Source organism: Odontesthes bonariensis, chromosome 14 (assembly GCF_027942865.1).
Source record: "Odontesthes bonariensis isolate fOdoBon6 chromosome 14, fOdoBon6.hap1, whole genome shotgun sequence".
NCBI lineage: Eukaryota > Metazoa > Chordata > Actinopteri > Atheriniformes > Atherinopsidae > Odontesthes > Odontesthes bonariensis.
In genome coordinates this window covers 36353161-36374149 of record NC_134519.1, presented here as the reverse complement: position 1 = coordinate 36374149, position 20989 = coordinate 36353161, and the positions used below count along the sequence as shown (strand labels likewise).

The following is a 20989-nucleotide window of genomic DNA, read 5'->3' as shown; positions in this document are numbered from 1 at the left end:
GAGGGACACGGTCGAACGCCTTCTCCAAGTCCACAAAACACATGTAGACCGGTTGGGCGAACTCCCATGCTCCCTCCAGGATCCTGCGGAGGGTATAGAGCTGGTCCACTGTTCCACGGCCAGGACGAAAACCACACTGCACCTCCTGAATCCGAGGTTCGACTATCCGGCGGATCCTCCTCTCCAGTACCCCCGAATAGACCTTACCAGGGAGGCTGAGGAGTGTGATCCCCCTATAGTTGGAACACACCCTCCGGTCCCCCTTTTTAAAGAGGGGGACAACCACCCCGATCTGCCAGTCCAGAGGCACTGCCCCCGATGTCCACGCGATGCTGCAGAGGCGTGTCAACCAAGACAGCCCCACAACATCCAGAGCCTTGAGGAACTCAGGACGGACCTCATCCATCCCCGGGGCCTTGCCACCGAGGAGTTTTTTGACCACCTCGGCAACCTCAGCCCCAGAAATGCAACCGAGCGTTGTTCTTTGATTATGACTATGCCACGAAAATAATTCAGAAAAGAAAGGAGTACGCGGGAATTAAAAAAATGTTTTAAAAGAGAGAGGAATCCATTTTCAGACACCCAGAATGAGATTACACTGGGACACCGGCCCGAAAACATATGAAACTGCGAGAGAGGCTGCAAAAGACCTGAGCGAGAGAGGGATTGAAGCAACGGCGGGGGGGGGGGGGGGGGGGCTGTGTTCAGAATAATAGTGCTAGAGGTGTTGCTGCCGACCTGTCCTGCCTGTGGTCTCCCTGTTAAGAAGTCCAGCAGCCAGGTGCACAGGGAGGTGTTGAGCCCCAGCTGGTATAGTTTGTGAATGTGCTGCTGGGGGGGATTCTGTTGAATGCTGAACAGCATTCTAACGTAAGAGTCCTTTGTGTCCAGGTGTGTGAGGGCTAAGTGGAGGGCAGTGGATTTGGCATCATCAGTGAAGCGGTTGGACAGATATGCAAACTGGAATGGATGCAGGGAGGAGGGGAGGGCAGACTTGATGTGCTGCATGACTAGCTGCTCGAAGCACTTCATGAGGATGGGAGTGAGTGCACCGGGGCGGTAGTCATTGAAGCAGGAGGGAGATGACTTCTTCGGGACCGCAATGATGGTGGTGGCTTTGAGCCATGTGGGGATAACAGCTTGGCTCAGTGAGATGCTGAAGATGTCCGTGAAGACATCTGTGAATTCCTCAGCACAGTCTCTCAGAACACGACCTGGAAAGTTGTCAGGACCCAAGGCTTTTTGTGCGTTCCTTCTGAGGGATCTTCTCTGGATGCTAACCGCTGTTTGGGGTCATCTTGGGGGTCTTGTGAGCCCGGATTCTGTTGTCTGCCTCAAAGAACATGAAGAAGTTGCTCATTCAGCTGAGACTTGGAGTTGTCACGAGTCTGCAGTGTGGGCTTACCGTCTGTGATGGTCTGAATCCCCCGCCTCAGGTTGCTGGTGTCCCTGCTGCCGCTGAAATGGTTGGCTATCCTCCCGGAGTACTGCGTCTTGGCCTCTCTGATGCCTCGTCAGGTTGGCGCTCGCTGTCCTCAGGCCCGCCTTGTTCCCAGCTCTGAAGGCAATGTTCCGGGCCGTCAGGAGCCTCCGGACCTCCCCTGCACATCATGGTTTCTGATTGGCCTGAACAGTGATGGTCCATGTGTATTCCTGGAGGTCTGTGTTGTTGTTGTGGATGGCTGCCTGTCTGAACATACTCAGTGATGGAGAAACAGTCCTGGAATGCTTCAGAGGACCCTTTTGGACCCTTTCTGGTTTGGTGACTTTAAGTAGTGGTCTGTATTGCTTGCATTAGCATAACAGTGGAGTCATCTGAGGCACTGAGAAGTTGATGTGTTCATGCAGTTTGGGAAACAAGCTCTTGGGGTTTGCATGGTTGAAGTCCCCGGCCAAGACGAGGAAAGCATCAGGGTGGGCTGTCTGCTGCTTACTGATGTGTTGATAAAGTTCATGCAGTGGCTTATTCCCGTTGTTGGAGCATGGAGGGATGTACATAGCGACCAGCAGTATGGCCATAAATTCTCCCACAGCAGCTTCACAGCACCAGGCAACACACATGTAAACACAGCGTCTCCGTGGGTCTCACCTTCTGACGAGCGCTCTCTGTACCCTGTAGCATGTTAGCCTGTCGAGCTGAATGGCGCAGTCTGGAACGCTATCATTGAGCCATGTTCCCACAAATACCAAAACACAGGGTTCTCTCACAGCCTTTGATGTTGAGCGAAGTAGATGGATGTAGCCCAGCTTGTTGTGCAAAAAGTGTACATTGGCCAGTATGATGGTGGGGATAACCGACTGGGCTGGGTTAGCCACTAGCCTAGCCCCAATACACTTTTTCCTAATTTAGAAAACAAAGACAGTTTCCTAAATTGTTTTTGTTTTCTAAATTGTCTTCCCATTTGTCTAGGTACCTAACTTACTGCACTTATTCGAGCACTAGTTATGCTCTCAGCTGTTTGGTTTTGGAAGGAAATGCACTTATGATTTCTTGTGACCTGAAGTCCTTTTGCCTCCCGATGTGGAACACACTTATTGTAAGTCGCTTTGGATAAAAGCGTCTGCAAAATGGCCATAATGTAATGTAATGTAATGATACCTACGCGCTTGCCCCTCCTCTGTTTTCCCCATGTGCTGCTTGTGTCGTCTTCACTGTGGGTGGGGTGCAGGAGTGGGGGTCGGTGATGGAGCAGACCACAATCCCATAACATCTGCATGTTTTTGGTCCATAAATATGGTTCTTCTGGTACCCATTCCACCCATGCTGGTTTAAACTTGCGGGTTTATGTGCGCTTTAGGACAAATTGACGTGATAAAGACATCAGGGTTGTGTTTTTCAGTTGGTAGTGACTTCAGACATCCAACTTTATGCTCTCAACCACAGAAAGAAAAGACAAATTGGTTTAAAACGTGTGCGCATGGTCTGAAGATTGCGTGAGGTCTGCAGATTATCGCCACACTTTCTTTCATCATGAAAATCAGTGTGTTCTGGAAAAGGCATAGGCACGTTATTTTCTGTCTACATATCATTCATGCCTCTGGATCCAGGTGTAGCTGGTATACATGAGTTCTAAAATACTCTATTTCAACAGTACTAAAAGAAGGATAACTGAATGACAAAGATAATGTTACAGCCATCAGCATGTCTTGCTGCTCTGACTACTATTTCGGTCATGTTTGGCTAAACAACATGACAGCATTTACTGTTCCTGCTGTTGTTGTCCTTTTTAAATGTATGAATAAAATAAATCATTTTTCGTGGGTGAGTCAATCAATCATGCGCTTTTCTTTTCTGTGTTACTCGCAGAATAATGGAGTAGACTTCAACACTGAACCACCTCCCGGAACGCAGACAGGTAAGCCAGGACTGACTGCACACGTTTCTTTCTAACACAGCCACCTCAATATCATCTCTTTTCTTTTTAGGGGGACTGGTGATCAGAATGCATGTGTGCATATACATTTCATGACAGAGATGGCAATAGGGTTAACTGTTCACGCAGTACTCCACAGTCATTGAATTGGGCTCGGATGACACAGCAGACATGCTTTATCTAGTGGTCCTGCTACAAAAGCATGTCATGCACCCCTCGAGTTAAAGCTGCGGTCGGCAACTTTTTTTAAGTCATATTAGCTTGAACTGTCATGGGATTCTGGAAGTAGAATATTAAATAGGCTGTTTAGGATAAATAACGAAATCTGTAGCTCCCTCTGAAGCCTGTAATCATGCTTGCAAAAACCGAGCGCTCCCGGCTGTTTTTAACCAATCAAGTTAGGGTGGAGGAATCCTACCTGTCAATCACAGCTTGTGCACACGCTGCTGAGCGTGAGTCTGCCCCAGCTTGTGTGCGCTCACACTGGTTTGAACTCACGTGCACAACCTCGTCCACAGAGGGGGAGGGGTTTGGGGGGCGATTCGGAGCTTGTTAGAGGTTGGGGGAGGGACCTGAAAGTTGTATCAGTTCGAATTTTCCGACTTTAGACTCGCAATTTTGAAAACCTGCCGACTGCAGCTTTAAAACAAAGAAGTGTGTGAGTGGATTATCAAACTTTCAAAGTAAGACCCTGTTTAAAAAAAAAAAAAAAGTTTGAGATTAGTGAACTGTGTCAGGTTTGTAAGGTCAGGTTGAGTTGGTGACTGCAGTCAGGTCATATCATAGCAGACAGATTGTTGCTCTTTGTAAATAACAGAGGTGTCAAGTAACGAAGTACAAATACTTCGTTACTGTACTTAAGTACACTTTTTAGGTATCTGTACTTTACTCCATTACTTATTTTTCTGCCTACTTCTTACTTCTACTCATTACATTTTCACACAAGTATCTGTACTTTCTATTCCTTACATTTTCAAAACAAACAGCCTCGTTACTCTTGGCTTCAGTTTTTTTTTTTTTTTTTTAACTCTTGGCTTCAGTTTAATGTTCATGTATTTCACGTCATGTGCGCCATTCACACCTAGTGAGAACGAGTGTAATTGGATGAATCATATAACGCAAACACTCATTGGTTAGGCTATTCGTCAAATTAAATCGTCATTCGTCAGGAGCGAGCAGGTGTTCTACAACTAACTGCAAACGCGAAGCTGCCACGCAAAATGTCCGATTCAGAAAAAGATTCAGAAAAAGATGGCGAAATGTCTGAAAGGTCGGACACAGGCGAGAGCGTATCGGGAGATGGAGACGGAGACCAACAAGACCTTCCTCATCCTTGGCCCTATCCTTTTTCAAAATAGTCAGGTGCAAAAATGACTCAATGTAATGTGCAATGTAAACTCTGCACACCCAAGACCCACATAATTTTGGCGTTCAAGAACTCTCCCTCCAATTTGAAAAAACATGTAGAGGTAAAAGATAAGCTTATTCTTTGTTACCACCGAACTGTGAACTGATAATTGATATATTTTGCTGCAGCTTGGCTAGCATAGGAACATGCCAAGACATGCCCGGTTAGCAGCTAACAATTGTCAAAGGCGTTAGCCTTGCCTCTGATATTTTCGGAATAACAACTGGCATAGTTATATATTTTTTCAGGCAGTAAGATATTTTTTTGTTTTTTTGATGGGACTGAATTCCAATAAAGTTTGAGAAAGAACATGCTCCTTGAGTGACTTTGTCTTTGACAGTAATGGTTTTATGATTGTTGTCTTGGGCCACATGTAGAACTAATCAGTTTTCAAATTAAGCTTGCAATTCATATAGTGGCATCTACCTTTTTGTGTGTGGGTTTTAAAAAAAAAATTATTTAAAGGTTACTTAATACTTTTATACTTTAGCCTAAGTAGGTTTTGGAGCACATACTTTTTCACTTTTACTTAAGTAAAAAAGTCAAGTTGATACTTCAACTTTTATCAAAGTGTTTTTAAACTGCAGTATCTATACTTCTACTTAAGTAACAAATGTGTGTACTTTTGACACCACTGGTAAATAAGGATCCTGTGTTTGAAATATAACATCATTTGTAGAAACTAATTTCTTGTGTTTTTTTTCCCTTTGAACTTTTTAAACATTTTTTTACATTTATATATACTTTAAAGGTAGGGTAGGAGATCCTGGATTTTGAGTCCAGCGAAGCTGCATTTTGAAAATACACAGGTAAAAAGTCCCAACCCTTTTCTTCACTTTCCCCCCGAAGCCACGCCTCTAGAGTACATGAACGCACACGAGCACGAAGGTCCACGAGCGCTGTTCTGACAGCAAGCATCGATCGTTGCTGTATTTAGTATTTAGTTTATGCTAACTATACGTTTAATAATGCTAGGTGCTAGCCAAGCTGGCTCTAGTTTAGCTTCTGGACGCGTAATTCGTTCACGGAGCAGGGTACGCACACAGGGGGAAGGGGGGGGAGGGAGGGGGAGGGAGGAGCAGACTGCAGTTTGATAGACGGCATCAGAATCCAATCATCGTTAACAGTCCGTTCAGTATGATTGGATAGTGTTTTTCCTAGATTGTACGTTCTAGAGGCCACTAAAACTTTTCATATTTGTGTCAAAACTTTTAATTAATTGGTTGCAATGGGGGTGTGAAAAGTATTTCAAGCAATATGTAAAAAAATGTTCCAGAAAAAGATCCCCTACCCCACCTTTAATGCACAAATTCAGAGAATACAGACTCCGTCAAATGCTTCAGCAGCCTTTTGTCTCTGTTGTACATGCTTTTCTTTGAGTGAGAGACAATCATTTAACTATGGACAACAGTAAATCAAACCAAGCTTTTCCATGTTACCTCTTGAGGTCGCACAAAGAGCGCTTTGTCTCTAAATGATTTGATAATGAAATCTAGAACCCATCCACGACAAAAATGGAGGGCACTAAAATTACAAAGTCGCTGACCTAAAACATAAAAACAGAACAACAAATTGGATTTAGGGCGTGTCAGATACAAGGCACTCTCATTCTAAAAAGATGATTTGAAATGTCTTCTTATTTTATTTTATGGCATAGTCATAGTGACCTCGAAAACATCAACGCGTTTCGGCTTGCTGACCTTCTTCAGGGAGTCAAACGAATTGACTACAGTGGTATATATTCATATTTTAATGTGAAGCTCCTTCTGTTGACCATTCATTTTGCTGTAGTTCAAATATTTCTGAAGCTTTTATCTAAATTTCCCAGCATCATTTAGTTTGACTTGCAATCAGATATGCTGTAATATTTAAGATGTCTCTTTTCCGTTTTCGACTATTACTGCACGTCTTCCCCATGAAGTGCACTAAAGGTTTCTTTTGTCCAACTTATTACATAGGGGCACTCATCTTACCATCCAGTATCCTACACAGCAACATCCAATAAGACCCATGAATTTCTAGAATGCCCACACCACAGTGGCAGCAAGTTGCAGCAGCTTTGATTATATTGTCAATGTTTAGTATTTTTTGAGATTTCTGAAAAAAAAATTTCTGCAAAACAGTGATTTTTCTGTGCTGATTTGGAAGCTGTGCTACCTTAGTGGATTATCCTCTTTTCTGACACCTCCCAACATCTGATTTGATTAGTTACCATGCCAACAGAGAGTTGTTTGCAAAGAGAAGCAACTGGTTGAGATTTCCAAAGTAACACAGTTTTAGTATAGTTATCCTTATTTGCCTGTTAAGCACCTTGTAACTTAATTGGTTGTTATTACTTTTTGCTATTATTTCTTGATTATATCAAAATTACATTATCTGTTTTGACACAGTAGGTCCTTGTAAGAATTTCAGTATTTTACTTTTGTGCCTTGGTGTTTTCTTTCTTTCACAGCTCTTTTTCTCTCATGCATTAGATTATTCTCTGCTCTCCTTTTTCAGGTCTGTGTGGAGTGATAGAGCAGAAAGATGAGGGAGGGCAGCAGTCAGATTCAGCCTGTGGCGCTCAGACCCAACCTGGACATGCTGCACTATGCGAGTAAGCTAGCTTTTTTCATCAATTTTATTGAAGCAAGGTTGAGAAAAGCAGTTCACCATTTTCTCTGACAATCACAAAAAGATGAGGCATGTATGAATTGTCCCCCCCAATAAAAATACCCTAAATCATTCAATATTGAACAAATGTATTTTCAGACTTCACATTCTCCACATTTTAGATTCACATCTGAGAAGAAATAATTGAAATGGTGGATCAAATAATGTTTGACAAATTTATTTCTGACTCCACATTCCATTTCTGGTCTCCTCCACTACAATGCAAATGAAAGGCTAGTTTCTTACACAGACGCTGATGACATCAGCAGGCTTTAACCCCCCCCCCTCAATCTTTCTCTCAGCTCTGGAAAGTGGGGGCTGGGGGCTAGGGTTCCCTTGAAAAACAGAATCTATTCTGTTATTTAGAAACAAAAGCACCCGTCCCGTATTGAGCTTAAAAGGGACGTACTTTGTTCAGTATTACTGGGAGAGTCAAAAAATAGTCAGTAAAATGCCAATGGAAATGAATAATCTCAAAATACATTTACTGAGCTGAAGTTTTCTGCCAGTAAGATATTCCTGACATTTACTCAGAAATGTAAGGTCGTTTAAATTCGTGTTCGGGGGGGGGGGGGGGTGGAGGCCCCGGTCCCTGAGGTCTTTTAACTCGCACCTATATGAGAATTTCTCTCACATACCAAGGGTGGTTGAGGGCATGGAATCCGAATGGACCATGTTTAGGACCTCTATTGCGGATGCTGCCTCCAAGAGTTGTGACCTGAAGGTTGTGTGTGCCTGTCGTGACAGTAACCGGAGGACCCGCTGATGGATGCTCACCAGTGGTGAGCGAAGCTGTTCAGCTGAAGAAGGAGGCCTTTTGGGCATGGTTGTCCCGGGGGTCACCTGAAGCAGCTGATAGCTATCAAGTGGCTAAAAAGGCTGCAGCATTGGTGGTTGCTGAAGCTAAAACTCGGGTGTGGGAGGAATTTGGGGAGACAATGGAGAAGGACTTTTGGTTGGAGTGATGGGGCTGTCTTGGCTGACATGCCTCTTCAGTGTCGCAGAGGTGGAGGTCTGGGTCAACCCTTCTGGAGTGGCAGTCCGGGGTGGTGGTTCCTATTTTTAAGAAAGGGGGCCGGAGAGTTGTTACAACAACAAGGGGACCACACTACTCGGCCTCCCTTGGAAAGTTTACTCCAGGGTGTTGGAGTATCGAACCTCAGGTTCAGGAGGAGCAGTGTGGCTTTTGCTCAGCCCTTGCAGAGTTACTCAGGGGATCATGGAAGTTTGACCATCCAGTCTACAAGTGTTTTGTAGACTTGGAAAAGGCTTACGACTGTGTTCCCCGGGGGATTTTGTGGTGGGGGCTGAGGGAGTTCGGGGTACCGGAGTCGCTTTTATGGCTGTATAACCAAAGTAAGACCTGTGTCCGCATCTCTGCTTTTTGCGAATTAAGTGGTTCTGTTGGCTTCTTCAAGCCAGGACCAGTTCGTACCATGCCGGAATGAAAGTCGGCTCTTCCAAATCCGAGGCCATGGTTCTCAACCGGAAAAAGGTGAAATGCTCTCTTTGGGTAGGGGATGAGTTCTTGGCTCAGGCGGATGAGTTTAAGTATCTGGGTATCTTGTTCACGAGTGATGGCAGATTGGAGCGAGAAATGGACAGACAAATTGGAACTTCGTCAGCAGTTATGAGGGCGCTGCTCCGGTCCGTTGTGGTGAAGAAGGAACTGAGCCGGTATGGCAAAGCATTCAATTTACAGCTCCATCTTTGTTCCAACCCTTAACTATGGTCACAAGATCTGGATAGTGACCCAAAGAACGAGATGGCGGCTGAAATTAGTTTCCATCGGAGGATGGCCGGGCTCAGTCTTAGAGATAGGGTGAGGAGCTCAACCATCCGGAGGGAGCTGGGAGTAGAGCTGCTTATCCTCCACATCGGAAGGAGTTAGCTAAGGTGGTTTGGGCATCTGGTTAGGATGCCTCCTAGTCGTCTCCCTTTTGAAGGTTTGCTGGGCACGTCCTGTTGGGAAGGCCCCAGGGCAGTCCCAGGATTTGCTGGAGGGATCATATGTCCCTTCTGGCCTGGGAACACATCGGGATCCCCAGGAAGAGCTAGGGAGAGGGATATATGGGTTTCTCCCGTGGACCTGTTGCCTCTGCAACCGATCCTAGGATAAGTGGACGGAAACGAATGGATGGATGAATAACAGCCATCACAGGTTATAATGCAAACACACAAATTTAGAGTTCAAGAGACAATGGCGTTCCAGCCCTCCCTTATGCTTTGGTCGTCTGATGTCTCTCAGCTGAGAAGCAGATGATCCAGCTGTATACTGTATATACAGTATACAGTATACTGTAGAATCGGATTAATGGTTAAATTACATTAAGACTAATAAGTTATTAAGTTAAAAAATTGGATTGGATCGGGTGACTCACAGTCGGATTCAGACCCTGAGTTAACTGGGTTGAAAGTCACTCTAAACCTTCTTGTAGACGCTGAAGCACGTGGTGAATCAGACTTTGCGTTCTGCGCATGCTCCAGATGTTTTCCCGGGGTCGTGACCTGGAAGTCAAAGGAGACGATATTCCTGTTGTTGTCGCCGTCAGAAAGAAACAAACAACGCGATGGAGAATGCTCCGTTGGGCATCGAGTTTGTGCAACAAGCAGCTCATCACAGACCAAATGTAGAGGGACGTAGCTTCATCTTGCTCTGCGTTCTCCATCTTTCTCCAATGCCTGAGCTTGTTGTTGTTGTTGGTGGTGAAGAGGTCAACAGGAAGTGGCTCTATTAGCAACAGTTGGAATGGGTACAGCGCCACCTATCATACCGGGGTATGACACGCTTTGTGCCAATGATTCGATTAATTCACCGCCATATATCCAAGGAGAATTACCCTTGCTCAAATAAGGAGCATAACCCAACTATAGCTATAATCGAATTAACTGTCCAACATCCCCAGCATTTCCTATTTACCTTGTAGTGGATTTGGGGTCTTTTTTCAGGCTTCAGTTTGGAAGCTCAATAAGGTGCTCTCCTTTGTAAACAACCCTTGCCTTGACATGTTAACTCATTGTTTCAGATGTTGCAAAGTGTCAAAAATACATGGAGAATCTACTCAATCAGCACAGCTTCCAAACCAGTGCAGGAAATGCAAATCCCAGATTTGCAGAAGAGATAGCTCAGTATAAATCTAAAAAAATACAAAAATATGCACAATACTATCAGAGCGACTGAAAGTTCCTGCCAACTTTGGTGCAGCGAATTCTAGAATGAAATAGGAAAGGGTGATAAGTAGAAGAAAAATAAAAAAGTGCTTACTAATCCTGGGGCGTGATATCTTGTTATAGATTTGTTGTTATAGAAATTTATATAATGCGGATTGTACCGACATGTAAGGTATATACATTCCTAAAAGATAATGAAATACTCCAGGGAAAACACAGGTAAAATTACAAACTGATCTTTTTTTATACTGTCAGTCAGAATTGAAAACTTATTTACAATGCTCTGCTGTGTGATCATGCTAATGTTGTAATGTTCTGACATCCAGGAAACATTACCGGGAGTACCTGGTCAGCCTTATTAACAGCCACTCCATAGATCCCGCCCCCCTTTACAGCTCTAATGAGCTGCTGTTGGCCTGCAGAAGGTACAAGGTGGACGACTCCCACAGGGACGGAGAAGAAAATGTCACCTACTACAGCAGGCTGCTCAAGGTGTGTTTGTGCATGTGGATCTGTTTCTCATCAACTTAAGTTTTGTTGGGTGTTTGCAGATATTATGTTTACTGGAGGATGAAGAATAACTCATCAAATGTCTGAAAATGTTCAGATGGAACACAAAACAAATGAATGTGCAGCAGAAATTTTCCATTCCATTGTGTGAGAGGCTGGGTACACCCTGGACAGGTTGCCAGGCTATCACAGGGCCAGCAGAATTCTCCTTTTCTCTTCTTTGTATTGCGCTAAAATTACAACAAATGTCATCTCAAGGCACTTCAATAATACAGTCCAATTCAAGCAAATTCGAGTTCAATTCATTGTAATCATAATCCAATTAAATCCAGTTAATTAATTTCAAAATAATCCAATTTGTTCATATAGAGACAATTCAAAAACGATTTCCTAGCTAAGGAAACCAACAGATAATAACAAAACTTGTCTTCAGTCCAATCTCCCGTCCTGAGCGTGCCTGAGGCGACTGTGGAGAGAAACGACTCCCTTTGAACAGGAAGAAACCTCTGGCAGAACCAGAACCAGGAAGGGTGGCCATCCGCCTCCACCAGCTGGGGTTTGAGAAGACAGAAAAGAGGGGACAACAAACACTGTAACACCATTCAAAGGATACCTGTTGGAACAGGGAAACACGAGTTAATGACCACAATAATGTCACATGTACATAATATCATTTGAGAAATTAAACGGGGGAAAAAGAGAGTAAAGTGAGGAAAGGTGTGACAGATGAGGCCCCCAGCAGTCTGGGCCTATAGCAGCTTAATTATGGGATGTTTCAGCAGGGGCGGACTGGGGCAAAAAAGTGGCCCGGGAATTTACTACCTGGCTGGCCCACTGAGGGGCCGGGCCGGCAGATGATGGAAGGTGGATGATGGAGATGGATGATAGAGGCGGATGATGATGTCGGTGGAACGAATATGTTGATTGTGGGAGACAAAAAAATATGCATGTAAACATTATTGAAGAGATAATGACACATCATTTCATCTGAGGCCTTGATTAGAATGAATATATAATAGTTTTCATAGTTACTTAGAATATCATCACCTTACCGAAGCAGCAATTGATGCAGCAGCACACTTTTCTCTGCAACACCATCTATGATGTCCTCGCTTTCCAGCATCTTCAGAACACTTTGCTGAGTGGCCATAAGCAGAAACGCCTCCAGGTGCTGCTGAGAGAGAGTGCTCCTGAGCCTGTCCTTAATGAATTTAAGTGTTGAAAAGCTGTGCTCACATGCTACCTGTGTGACTGATAGAATAAGCAGCAACTTGTAGGCAAGGCCGATTATGTGGTCTGCATCTGTCAGGAGGTTGTACTTCCTCAGCGTACGGTAGCAACACAATGGGTAGTCTTTGCAAGATGAGCACTTTTCGTTGACTAGGCATGGGCCGGTTACCGGTTTCAAGGTATACCACGGTATGAAAAAGTCACGGTTTCAAAACCACTCAAATTTTATGCCATACCGTCCCTGCCGTATGAGCGTTTTTTTTTATTTTTTATTATTGTTATTTATATGACGTCTCGTGTACGGGCGTCGGCCAAAATTCCTATGTATCCGTCGAGGCAACGGAGACTCGTGGAGGGTTGTGATTGGTCGGCTAACAACATCATTTCCGGAATCACTTTTCTGGTTTAGCTCCTTCCTCTCAGAACAACAACACCGCCATTTCTGAAAAAGTTTACTGTGTGCCGGTCAACATTTGGTCAAAATTATTTACATTTCAATATCAATAAGCTCCAACTCCATCAACAGTCTTTCTCTCTCATACTGTCAGAATCTGACACCGGCCCATGCCTAGTGTTGACCATCTCCACCTCATCTTCAGCATCCTCTGACCCAACCTCTTTTACTTTCTTAGTTGTGTATTCCTCAAATACTGAGGCCTTCAACTTATCCCACTGTCCTGCCAGACTGAGGAGTTCACTCTGTAAATTTGTGACCGTTGCCCTGTCATCAAATGGTAGCAAACATTTGCTCAGACCTTTGAGTGCAGTCTCTCTGTAGGGCCAGGTGGACGATACACAACAACAAACACAAGAGGTTTCTGTGATTTCCACTTTGGGAAAAACTGAGAATCAGAGATTCAAAAGAGCTCAAACTAATCTTGGGTCTGGGACTGATGAGTAACCCTGATCTGAAAATAGCTGCCACTCCTCCTCCTCTGCCTGTGGTTCAAGGAACGTGAACATTTAAACAGTCAGAGGGAGTTGCTTCATTAATGCTAACATGATGCTAACATGATCCTCCTGCTGCAGCTAGGTTTCTGGAAGACAAAAGAAGTGTGTAAGACTACAACTCTGCATCCTGGTCTGAACCCTGGGTTGTCATGTTTTAGGGTGGCAAATAAATTTGTCCATATTTCTAGAAATGAGAGCTGCTCCTTCCAAAGTGGGATGGATGCCGTCTCTCCTCATCAGACCAGGTTTTCTCCAGAAAGATTGCCAATTATCTATGTAGCCCACGTTGTTTGCTGGACACCATCTCAGACATCCCAAGTCTCCCGGAAGTTCCGGGAGTCTCCCTGATATTGATAGTTAATCACGGATGCCCGCGAGTCGGATAAAATATCCCGGATTTTAGACTATTCGAGGGAGTGTTTTTTTTTTTTTCTCTCAATGCGAGTGAGAGCGTGCAGGCAATACAATAACTCGGTAGAGAAGGTGAAGAATGATGACACCGTGGCGAGGTGCACTGTATGCAGTAGTGACTTCAGTATTGCCCACGGCGGACTTAATGACTGTAAAACATGTGGAGGTAGGCTAAGTTGAACTCGCCATCATCTGCATTTTATTTCTGTAGGTTAAATACTGTTATAAAATAAAGCAAAACGTATCAAACACTTATTTAAAGTATCAATACACATTTAGTTACTAAATTGTGTAGGGCTATATCTAACTAGCCAGCTACAGTATCTAACTATCTATATCCAGCCTGTCTAAGCCTTTTGAAAAATCCCCAATTTAATATGTTGATAATAAATAGGATAGATAAATATGCAAAATAAATTAAGCGTAAATTAATTAAAGAAAATTTGTGTGCGTGTGTGTGTGTGTGTGGAGGGGGGGGTGTTTCGATAAGCATCTCCCTGAAATGAGATTTTGGAACTTGGGATGTTTGCCATCTAGACAACCAGCGATTGTAGGACGACATGCAGCTAAACATGTCATCACTGGTCAGATTTGGCAGGGGTCCAGAGAAAACTACGGAGTCCGACAGTGAACCACGGGCTTGACTTTAGGGCTCTGACTCCTCTTCCTGACAGTCACCCAGCCAGCCTGTGGTCCCGGCTGCTCGGGTTCTGCTAGGGGGCGGCTAGTGGAGCTATCTATGCTAGGTGGCTCCGCACTGGCTAAAGGGACCTGGCTCTATATCAGAATCAGAATCAGAATCAGAATCAGAATCGCTTTTTATTGCCAGGTATGTGGACACACACGAGGAATTTGACTCCGGTTACACCTCACTCTCTTTAGTGCAACAATTACAAAGAAATAGACAAAAAAATAGACATAGAACAAGATTAAATCAGAAGTGCAAATTGGTGCATGGTGCAAGGATGATACACTGAAGTCCGGTTTTAGCTGTTTAACACAGAGACAGCCTGAGGGAAGAAACTGTTCCTGTGTCTTGTTGTTTTGGCGTACAGAGTTCTGTAGCGCCTTGCAGAAGGGAGGAGTTTAAACAGTTTGTGTCCAGGGTGTGATGGGTCTGCAGAGATGTAACCTGCCCGTTTCCTGACTCTGGACAGGTACAGATCCTGGATGGAGGGCAGGCTGACACCAATAATCTTCTCTGCAGACCTTATTGTCCGTTGCAGTCTGTTCTTTTCCTGTTTGGTGGTTGATCCGAACCAAACGGTGATGGATGAACAGAGAACAGACTGAACAATGGCGGTGTAAAACTGGATCAGCAGCTCCTTAGGTAGGTTGAGCTTCCTGAGCTGCCGCAGGAAGTACAACCTCTGCTGGGCCTTTTTGATGGTAGTGACTGTGTTGGTCTCCCACTTCAGGTCCTGAGAGATTGTGGGGCCCAGAAACCTGAAGGATTCCACAGCAGACACTGCGTTGTTGGTGATGGTGATGGGTGGCAGAGTGGGGGGGCTTCTCCTGAAGTCCACTGTCATCTCCACTGTTTTTAGCGTGTTCAGCTCCAGATTGTTCTGACCACACCAGCAGACCAGCCGTTCAACCTCCCGTCTGTATGCAGACTCATCACCGTCCCGGATGAGGCCGATGACTGTTGTGTCATCTGCAAACTTCAGAAGTTTAACAGACGGGTCTCTTGAGGTGCAGTCGTTGGTGTAAAGGGAGAAGAGCAGTGGGGAGAGTACACACCCCTGGGGGGCACCTGTGCTGATGGTCCGGGTGCTGGATGTGATGCTCCTCAGCCTCACCTGCTGCTTCCTGACAGTCAGGAAGTTTGTAATCCACTGACAGGTGGAGGAGGGCACAGTGAGCTGGGTGAGTTTGGTGCGGAGGATGGCTGGGACGATGGTGTTGAACGCCGAACTGAAGTCGACAAACAGGATCCTGGCGTACGTCCCTGCAGAGTCGAGGTGTTGCAGGATGTAGTGCAGTCCCATGTTAACGGCATCATCCGCTGACCTGTTCGCTCGGTAGGCGAACTGCAGGGGGTCCAGCAGGGGGTCTGTAATGTCCTTCAGGTACCCCAACACCAGTCTCTCGAAGGACTTCATGACTACAGATGTGAGGGCAACAGGCCTGTAGTCGTTCAGTCCTGTGATGGTGGGTTTCTTGGGGACCGGGATTATTGTGGAGAGTTTGAAGCATGAGGGGACTTCGCACAGCTCCAGGGATCTGTTGAAGATCCGGGTGAAGATGGGGGCCAGTTGGTCAGCGCAGACCTTCAGGCAGGAAGGTGACACACCGTCTGGGCCGGGTGCCTTCCTGATCTTTTGTCTGTGAAAGACTGACAGAACATCCTCTTCACAGATCGTGAGTGCTGGTGGGGGGTCAGAGGGGAGAGGTGGCAGAGTGGCAGGTGATGTCAATGGGGGGGGAGGTGGAGAGGTGTGAATGTGTCAAACCTGCAGTAGAACACATTCAGCTCGTCAGCCAGTTGATGATTCGCTGCAGTGTTTGGGGATGGTCTCCTGTAGTTGGTGATGGACTGCAGGCCTCTCCACACTGACGCTGGATCGTTGGCTGAAAGGCTGTTTTTAATCTTTTCAGCGTAGCTCCTCTTGGCTGCTTTCACCTCCATTGTCAGCGTGTTTCTGGCCTGGTTGTACAGGACTCTGTCCCCACTTCTGTAGGCCTCCTCCTTGGCCTGACGAAGTTGCCTGAGTTTTGCAGTGAACCAGGGTTTGTTGTTGCTGTATGTGCGGAAGGTTTTGGTGGGCACACACATGTCCTCACAAAAGCTGATGTAAGATGTCACGGTATCAGTCAGTTCATGCAGGTCTGAGGCTGCAGTCTCAAAAACACTCCAATCAGTGCAGTCAAAGCAGGCTTGTAATTCCACTTTGGCGTTGTTGGTCCATCTCCTCACCGTCTTGACCACAGGCTTAGCAGATTTCAGCTTCTGCCTGTAGGTCGGGATAAGATGAACCATGCAGTGGTCAGAGAGTCCCAGGGCTGCACGGGGGACAGAGTTATATGAGTTCTTATAAACAGTGTAACAGTGGTCCAGAGTGTTTGTGTCCCTGGTGGGACACACTATGCTGTTTATATTTTGGCAGTTCGTGGCTGAGGTTTGCTCTGTTAAAGTCCCCCAAAACAATGAGCAGAGAGTCCGGGTGTTTTTTCTCCACGTTATTAATCTGGTCGGCCAGGTGTTGTAACGCCTCAGTAAGACAGGCCTGAGGAGGGATGTAGACTCCGACCAGAACAAACGAGGAAAACTCCCGCGGCGAATAGAACGGTTTACAGTTGATGAAGAGTGTTTCTAGTTGAGGACTGCATGATTTGTTTAGGACCGTGACATCAGTACACCAACCTTCGTTAATGTAAAAGCAGACTCCGCCTCCCCTCGTTTTCCCCGTAAGCTCCGTTATCCGGTCCGCTCGGTGCAGGTGAAATCCAGGCAGGTAGAGAGCAGTGTCCGGGATGTGCTCACCGAGCCAGGTTTCGGTGAAGCACAAGGCAGCAGATCTGTTGAAGTCCGTGTTGGTTGTATTGAGGAGCTGCAGTTCGTCCACCTTGTTCGCCAGAGAGCGGACGTTGGCCAGGTGAATAGACGGGAGCGCAGTGCGAAACCCCCGCTGCCGCAATCTGACAAGTGCGCCGGCTCGCTTCCCCCTATGTGTCCGGCGTCTCCAGCGGAGACCACAGAGAGCTGCTGCTCCTCCAATGAGTAGTTCTGTTAAGTTTTCCGGATCGATGAGAACCGAAGAAAAAACTTTGCTGGTGGTTATACCAATGTTTAGGAGTTCTTCTCTGGAGTAAGTGACCAGAGAAGGAGCACAGAAAACACGACAAATGCACAAAAACGTAAAAAACACGAGAGAGCGAAGTACCGAGGCAGCCATCCGCGGCGCCGTCTCCATGTCTCTATATCGCGTGGTTTTCAACAGTGCAGAGTCGAGCTTCCAATTCAGATAATCTCGCCTCCAACACTACAAAAAGACTACATTTGTTACATGTACCATTATCGCTAAAGGAGGCAGAGGAGTAACTAAACATCTGACACACGGAGCAGGTGAAAGCAGGAGATGGAGGAAGAGAACTGGTAGCCATGCTAAGATAAATCAGACACACTAAATATAAGACTAAATATCTGTAGGAGTGAGTGTTAGAACAGAACAAGTATGCTATTGAGTTAACTATGAAAAAATGTGTAAGTAATAACGTGATTATCAGTAGTCCAAGAGGAGCAAGAAATTCCACAGAACAAAAACAAGGTAACAGGAAGTGATGCAATACGTCTTACCGCAAAGCAAAGGTATCTCTAGTTAACAAAGATTTCAAATCTTGTTGTGTAGAAATGATTCTCCAGCAAGATATGAAATTAGGAGGCAACTTTTTGGTGATTATTTTTCTAAGCCTGATTCTAGATGTTGCCTGTAGGCTGGCCGAACATATTTCCCAGTAATATTTTGCCCTCAACAGAACACATTTACTATGATATTGGAAAGGTCATACAATGTCACAACAACCATTGCAACCCAGAGTGATATAAATTTGTTTAAAAAATCTTGTAGTGATGATGGAAGAATTAACCAATGTGTAAAGTCTTCTCCAGCACACCCCAACGCTGCTCAGTGGAGTTAATGTCTGGACTTTGTTGTGAACAGTCATGTCTGAAACGCTCTTTCACATTTTGAGCATATAGAATCTTAATATTGTCATTTTGGAATAAGTCCATAACATCAGATAAGCAAAATAGCAATCTATTTATGGACAAACCTGGTCATTCAGCCCTCTCAAATATTTTGTCAAACTATTTTTTTAGGCACTTGCTGAAGCTAGACCTGACTAACTGAAGCTATGCATTAGCATAATGCTAACCCACAGAGTTAAACTAGGCATGATGGGAGTAGCACTTCGTCCATCACTCATGTCACACCTTTCCTGACTTTGCTCTCTTTTTTCCCCCCGTTTAATTTCTCATATGACATTATGTACATTTGGCATTATTATATGGCATGACTAATTTTGAATATGATTAATTGGATTTGATTGGATTATGATTACAATGAATTGGACTCTAATTGGCTTGAATTGGATTGTATCTTTAAAGTGCCTTGAGATTACATTTGTTGTTATTTGTCGCTATATAAATGAAACTGAATTGAATTGAATCTTACAGATGCACCTATCACTCTTGAACAGGATAAAAATCCATCACTTGACCTTTTTTCATTGCTCAAGTCCAACCTTTATGGGCCGTTTTTTTTTTATTTCAATAAGCCTCAGATTTTTTTGCAAAGCTGCCTGGAGTTCTCACAAATTGTGGAGATTTCCTTACGTTACCAACCTTTTCTATGAAACATTCACATGAATTCATGATTGATTTTATTCAAATTAATTTCACTGAACATTTACAATGAATTGAATTCCAATTGGCTTGAATTGGACTTTATTATCTAAGTGCCTTGAGATGATATTTGTTGTATTTGGCGCTATATAAATAAAAATGAATTGAATTGAATTGAATTGAATTTAAGTTAGCTCTGCTCGAGATCCTTCAATATTTTCTTCAGAACCTCTATCTCTTTTCACAGGACGATTGTCCACCACAATCCTTCCTAATTATAATATCAATGTGTTGGACAGTTCTCAATCCAATTTTAGTGGCTTCAGCAATCTCCTTCATTTTTTTATTTGTTTTTTGCAGACTGATAATTTGACCTTTCTAAAACAAAGTACTGTTTTTTTGTAAGATTTGTAAGTCCATTGCATTATCTTTAAAAAAAAAAAATATTTTAAAACTAATTTACACTTTACTGACCTGTCCAGGGTGTACCCCGCCTCTCGCCCTATGACCGCTGGAATAGGCTCCAGCCCCCCCAACCCGATCGACGGATTAAGCGGGTATAGAAAATGGATGGATTTACACTTTACTAATTACCTCCATGAGTTGTATGTTCCAGTACCTGCTGTGGTCCCAGTTGCTGACTGTTACTGAATGATCATATAAGTTGCTGAATTACATTAACTTAATTATATTAGTTCCAATACGATTTTAATACCTTATCTTGATTTTACAACACTTTCTGCCCCTCACAGCAAATATGCTTTGCATTCATCCAAACAAAGTCCCACTACATTTTCTATTCTTCTGATTTCATTCATAATATTTAATTTTAATACTGTAACATGTTTTTTTTTTTCTCTGTAGAAACTGATGGATGAAGTACCACTTGGTGACAAAGTGCCACGTAAAAAATAAACAATGCCCCACTTGCTGTTTCCTGCAGTTGCAGTCATGTTGACCTTCTAACTTAAAACTTAAGCCCCTTTCAGACATGCATGTTTAATATGTCTGACTGTGCCAGTATCATGTTTGAAAGAGCATCCTGGGAGCTCCAGTCACTTCTAGTATGTTTCCACAATCACTGCATGCTTGCACTGATATGGACTCCAATGGTGATATGACATGTTTTGGTAGAATTATGACTGTGAGGACCACAGTGAGAAAGTTCATATGATTTACAGTTCAGTGTCGCGCGAATGGTAAACAACGCATGCATTGTGACTCTCAATTCGGCTACTTTCACAGGCATGCCTGAAGGAAGCTGTGAAGAACGTTATTTTAATGTAACCAGTATCTGAATGACTGAATGACATTACTTTGACAGATTAATGAAGCTATTTATGTAGCATATCTCATGCTGAAGTGACAATGAGTGACAGAAGTATTGTTTGGTTTTTGCATCGACACGTTAGCTCACCCTCTGGTGATGCTATAAGTAGAGAGGGGGCTCCTGCCCGAATGCTTTCACTTGATTAGCGAGTCACTGTCGAAATGAAATATCTGCAGACTTGAGCATGTGATGGTGACTCTCACAAAAGGTTTGATGTGTCAAACAATAAAGGAAAATGCATTCATTTAATACACAAGGCTTTGCTGTCATCTTTTTTTCTCCACACGAAACAGTAGTATTTTGGAATTTGGCGTTGGAAAGTGAGAAAGCAAGTCAGCTAAAACCAATCTAAAGATCTCCTTGAGGCTGGAAAATCAATCGTAATGTAACACTGAAAATAGGTCAAATGAACAGTTTGTAAAACCAACCATGCCAAAATGAACAGAGTTTAAACTGAGGGTGAATGTAAAAAAAAATAGCTCAATAATAAATGCCTGTATGAAACAAGTTCACAGTCCAACAAGTGGCAGCTTGGTTTTATTCACAATCAGCATTAGTTTTTACAGAAAGTAACTGGACTTCTTCTCTTAGTTCTTGATAACATC

At 44.1% G+C, this 20989-nt stretch overlaps 1 protein-coding gene across 2 annotated transcripts in view; it reads left to right on the top strand.

Moving 5' to 3' along the window:
• The window catches only part of rnf31 (ring finger protein 31), a 113879-nt gene extending 93239 nt beyond the window's left edge, over positions 1–20640 (top strand). Inside the window, exons 21-24 of one of the 2 annotated variants that reach the window (XM_075484206.1) lie at positions 3308–3356; positions 7282–7378; positions 10932–11097; positions 19919–20640. In XM_075484206.1, coding sequence (XP_075340321.1) covers positions 3308–3356; positions 7282–7378; positions 10932–11097; positions 19919–19969 — 363 coding nt within the window. In that variant the 3' untranslated portion in view covers positions 19970–20640. Of the gene's footprint in view, positions 1–3307; positions 3357–7281; positions 7379–10931; positions 11098–19918 lie in introns of those variants that run through there. The other variant, XM_075484207.1, reaches the window with a different exon arrangement.
• Positions 20641–20989: the final 349 nt, after the last annotated feature.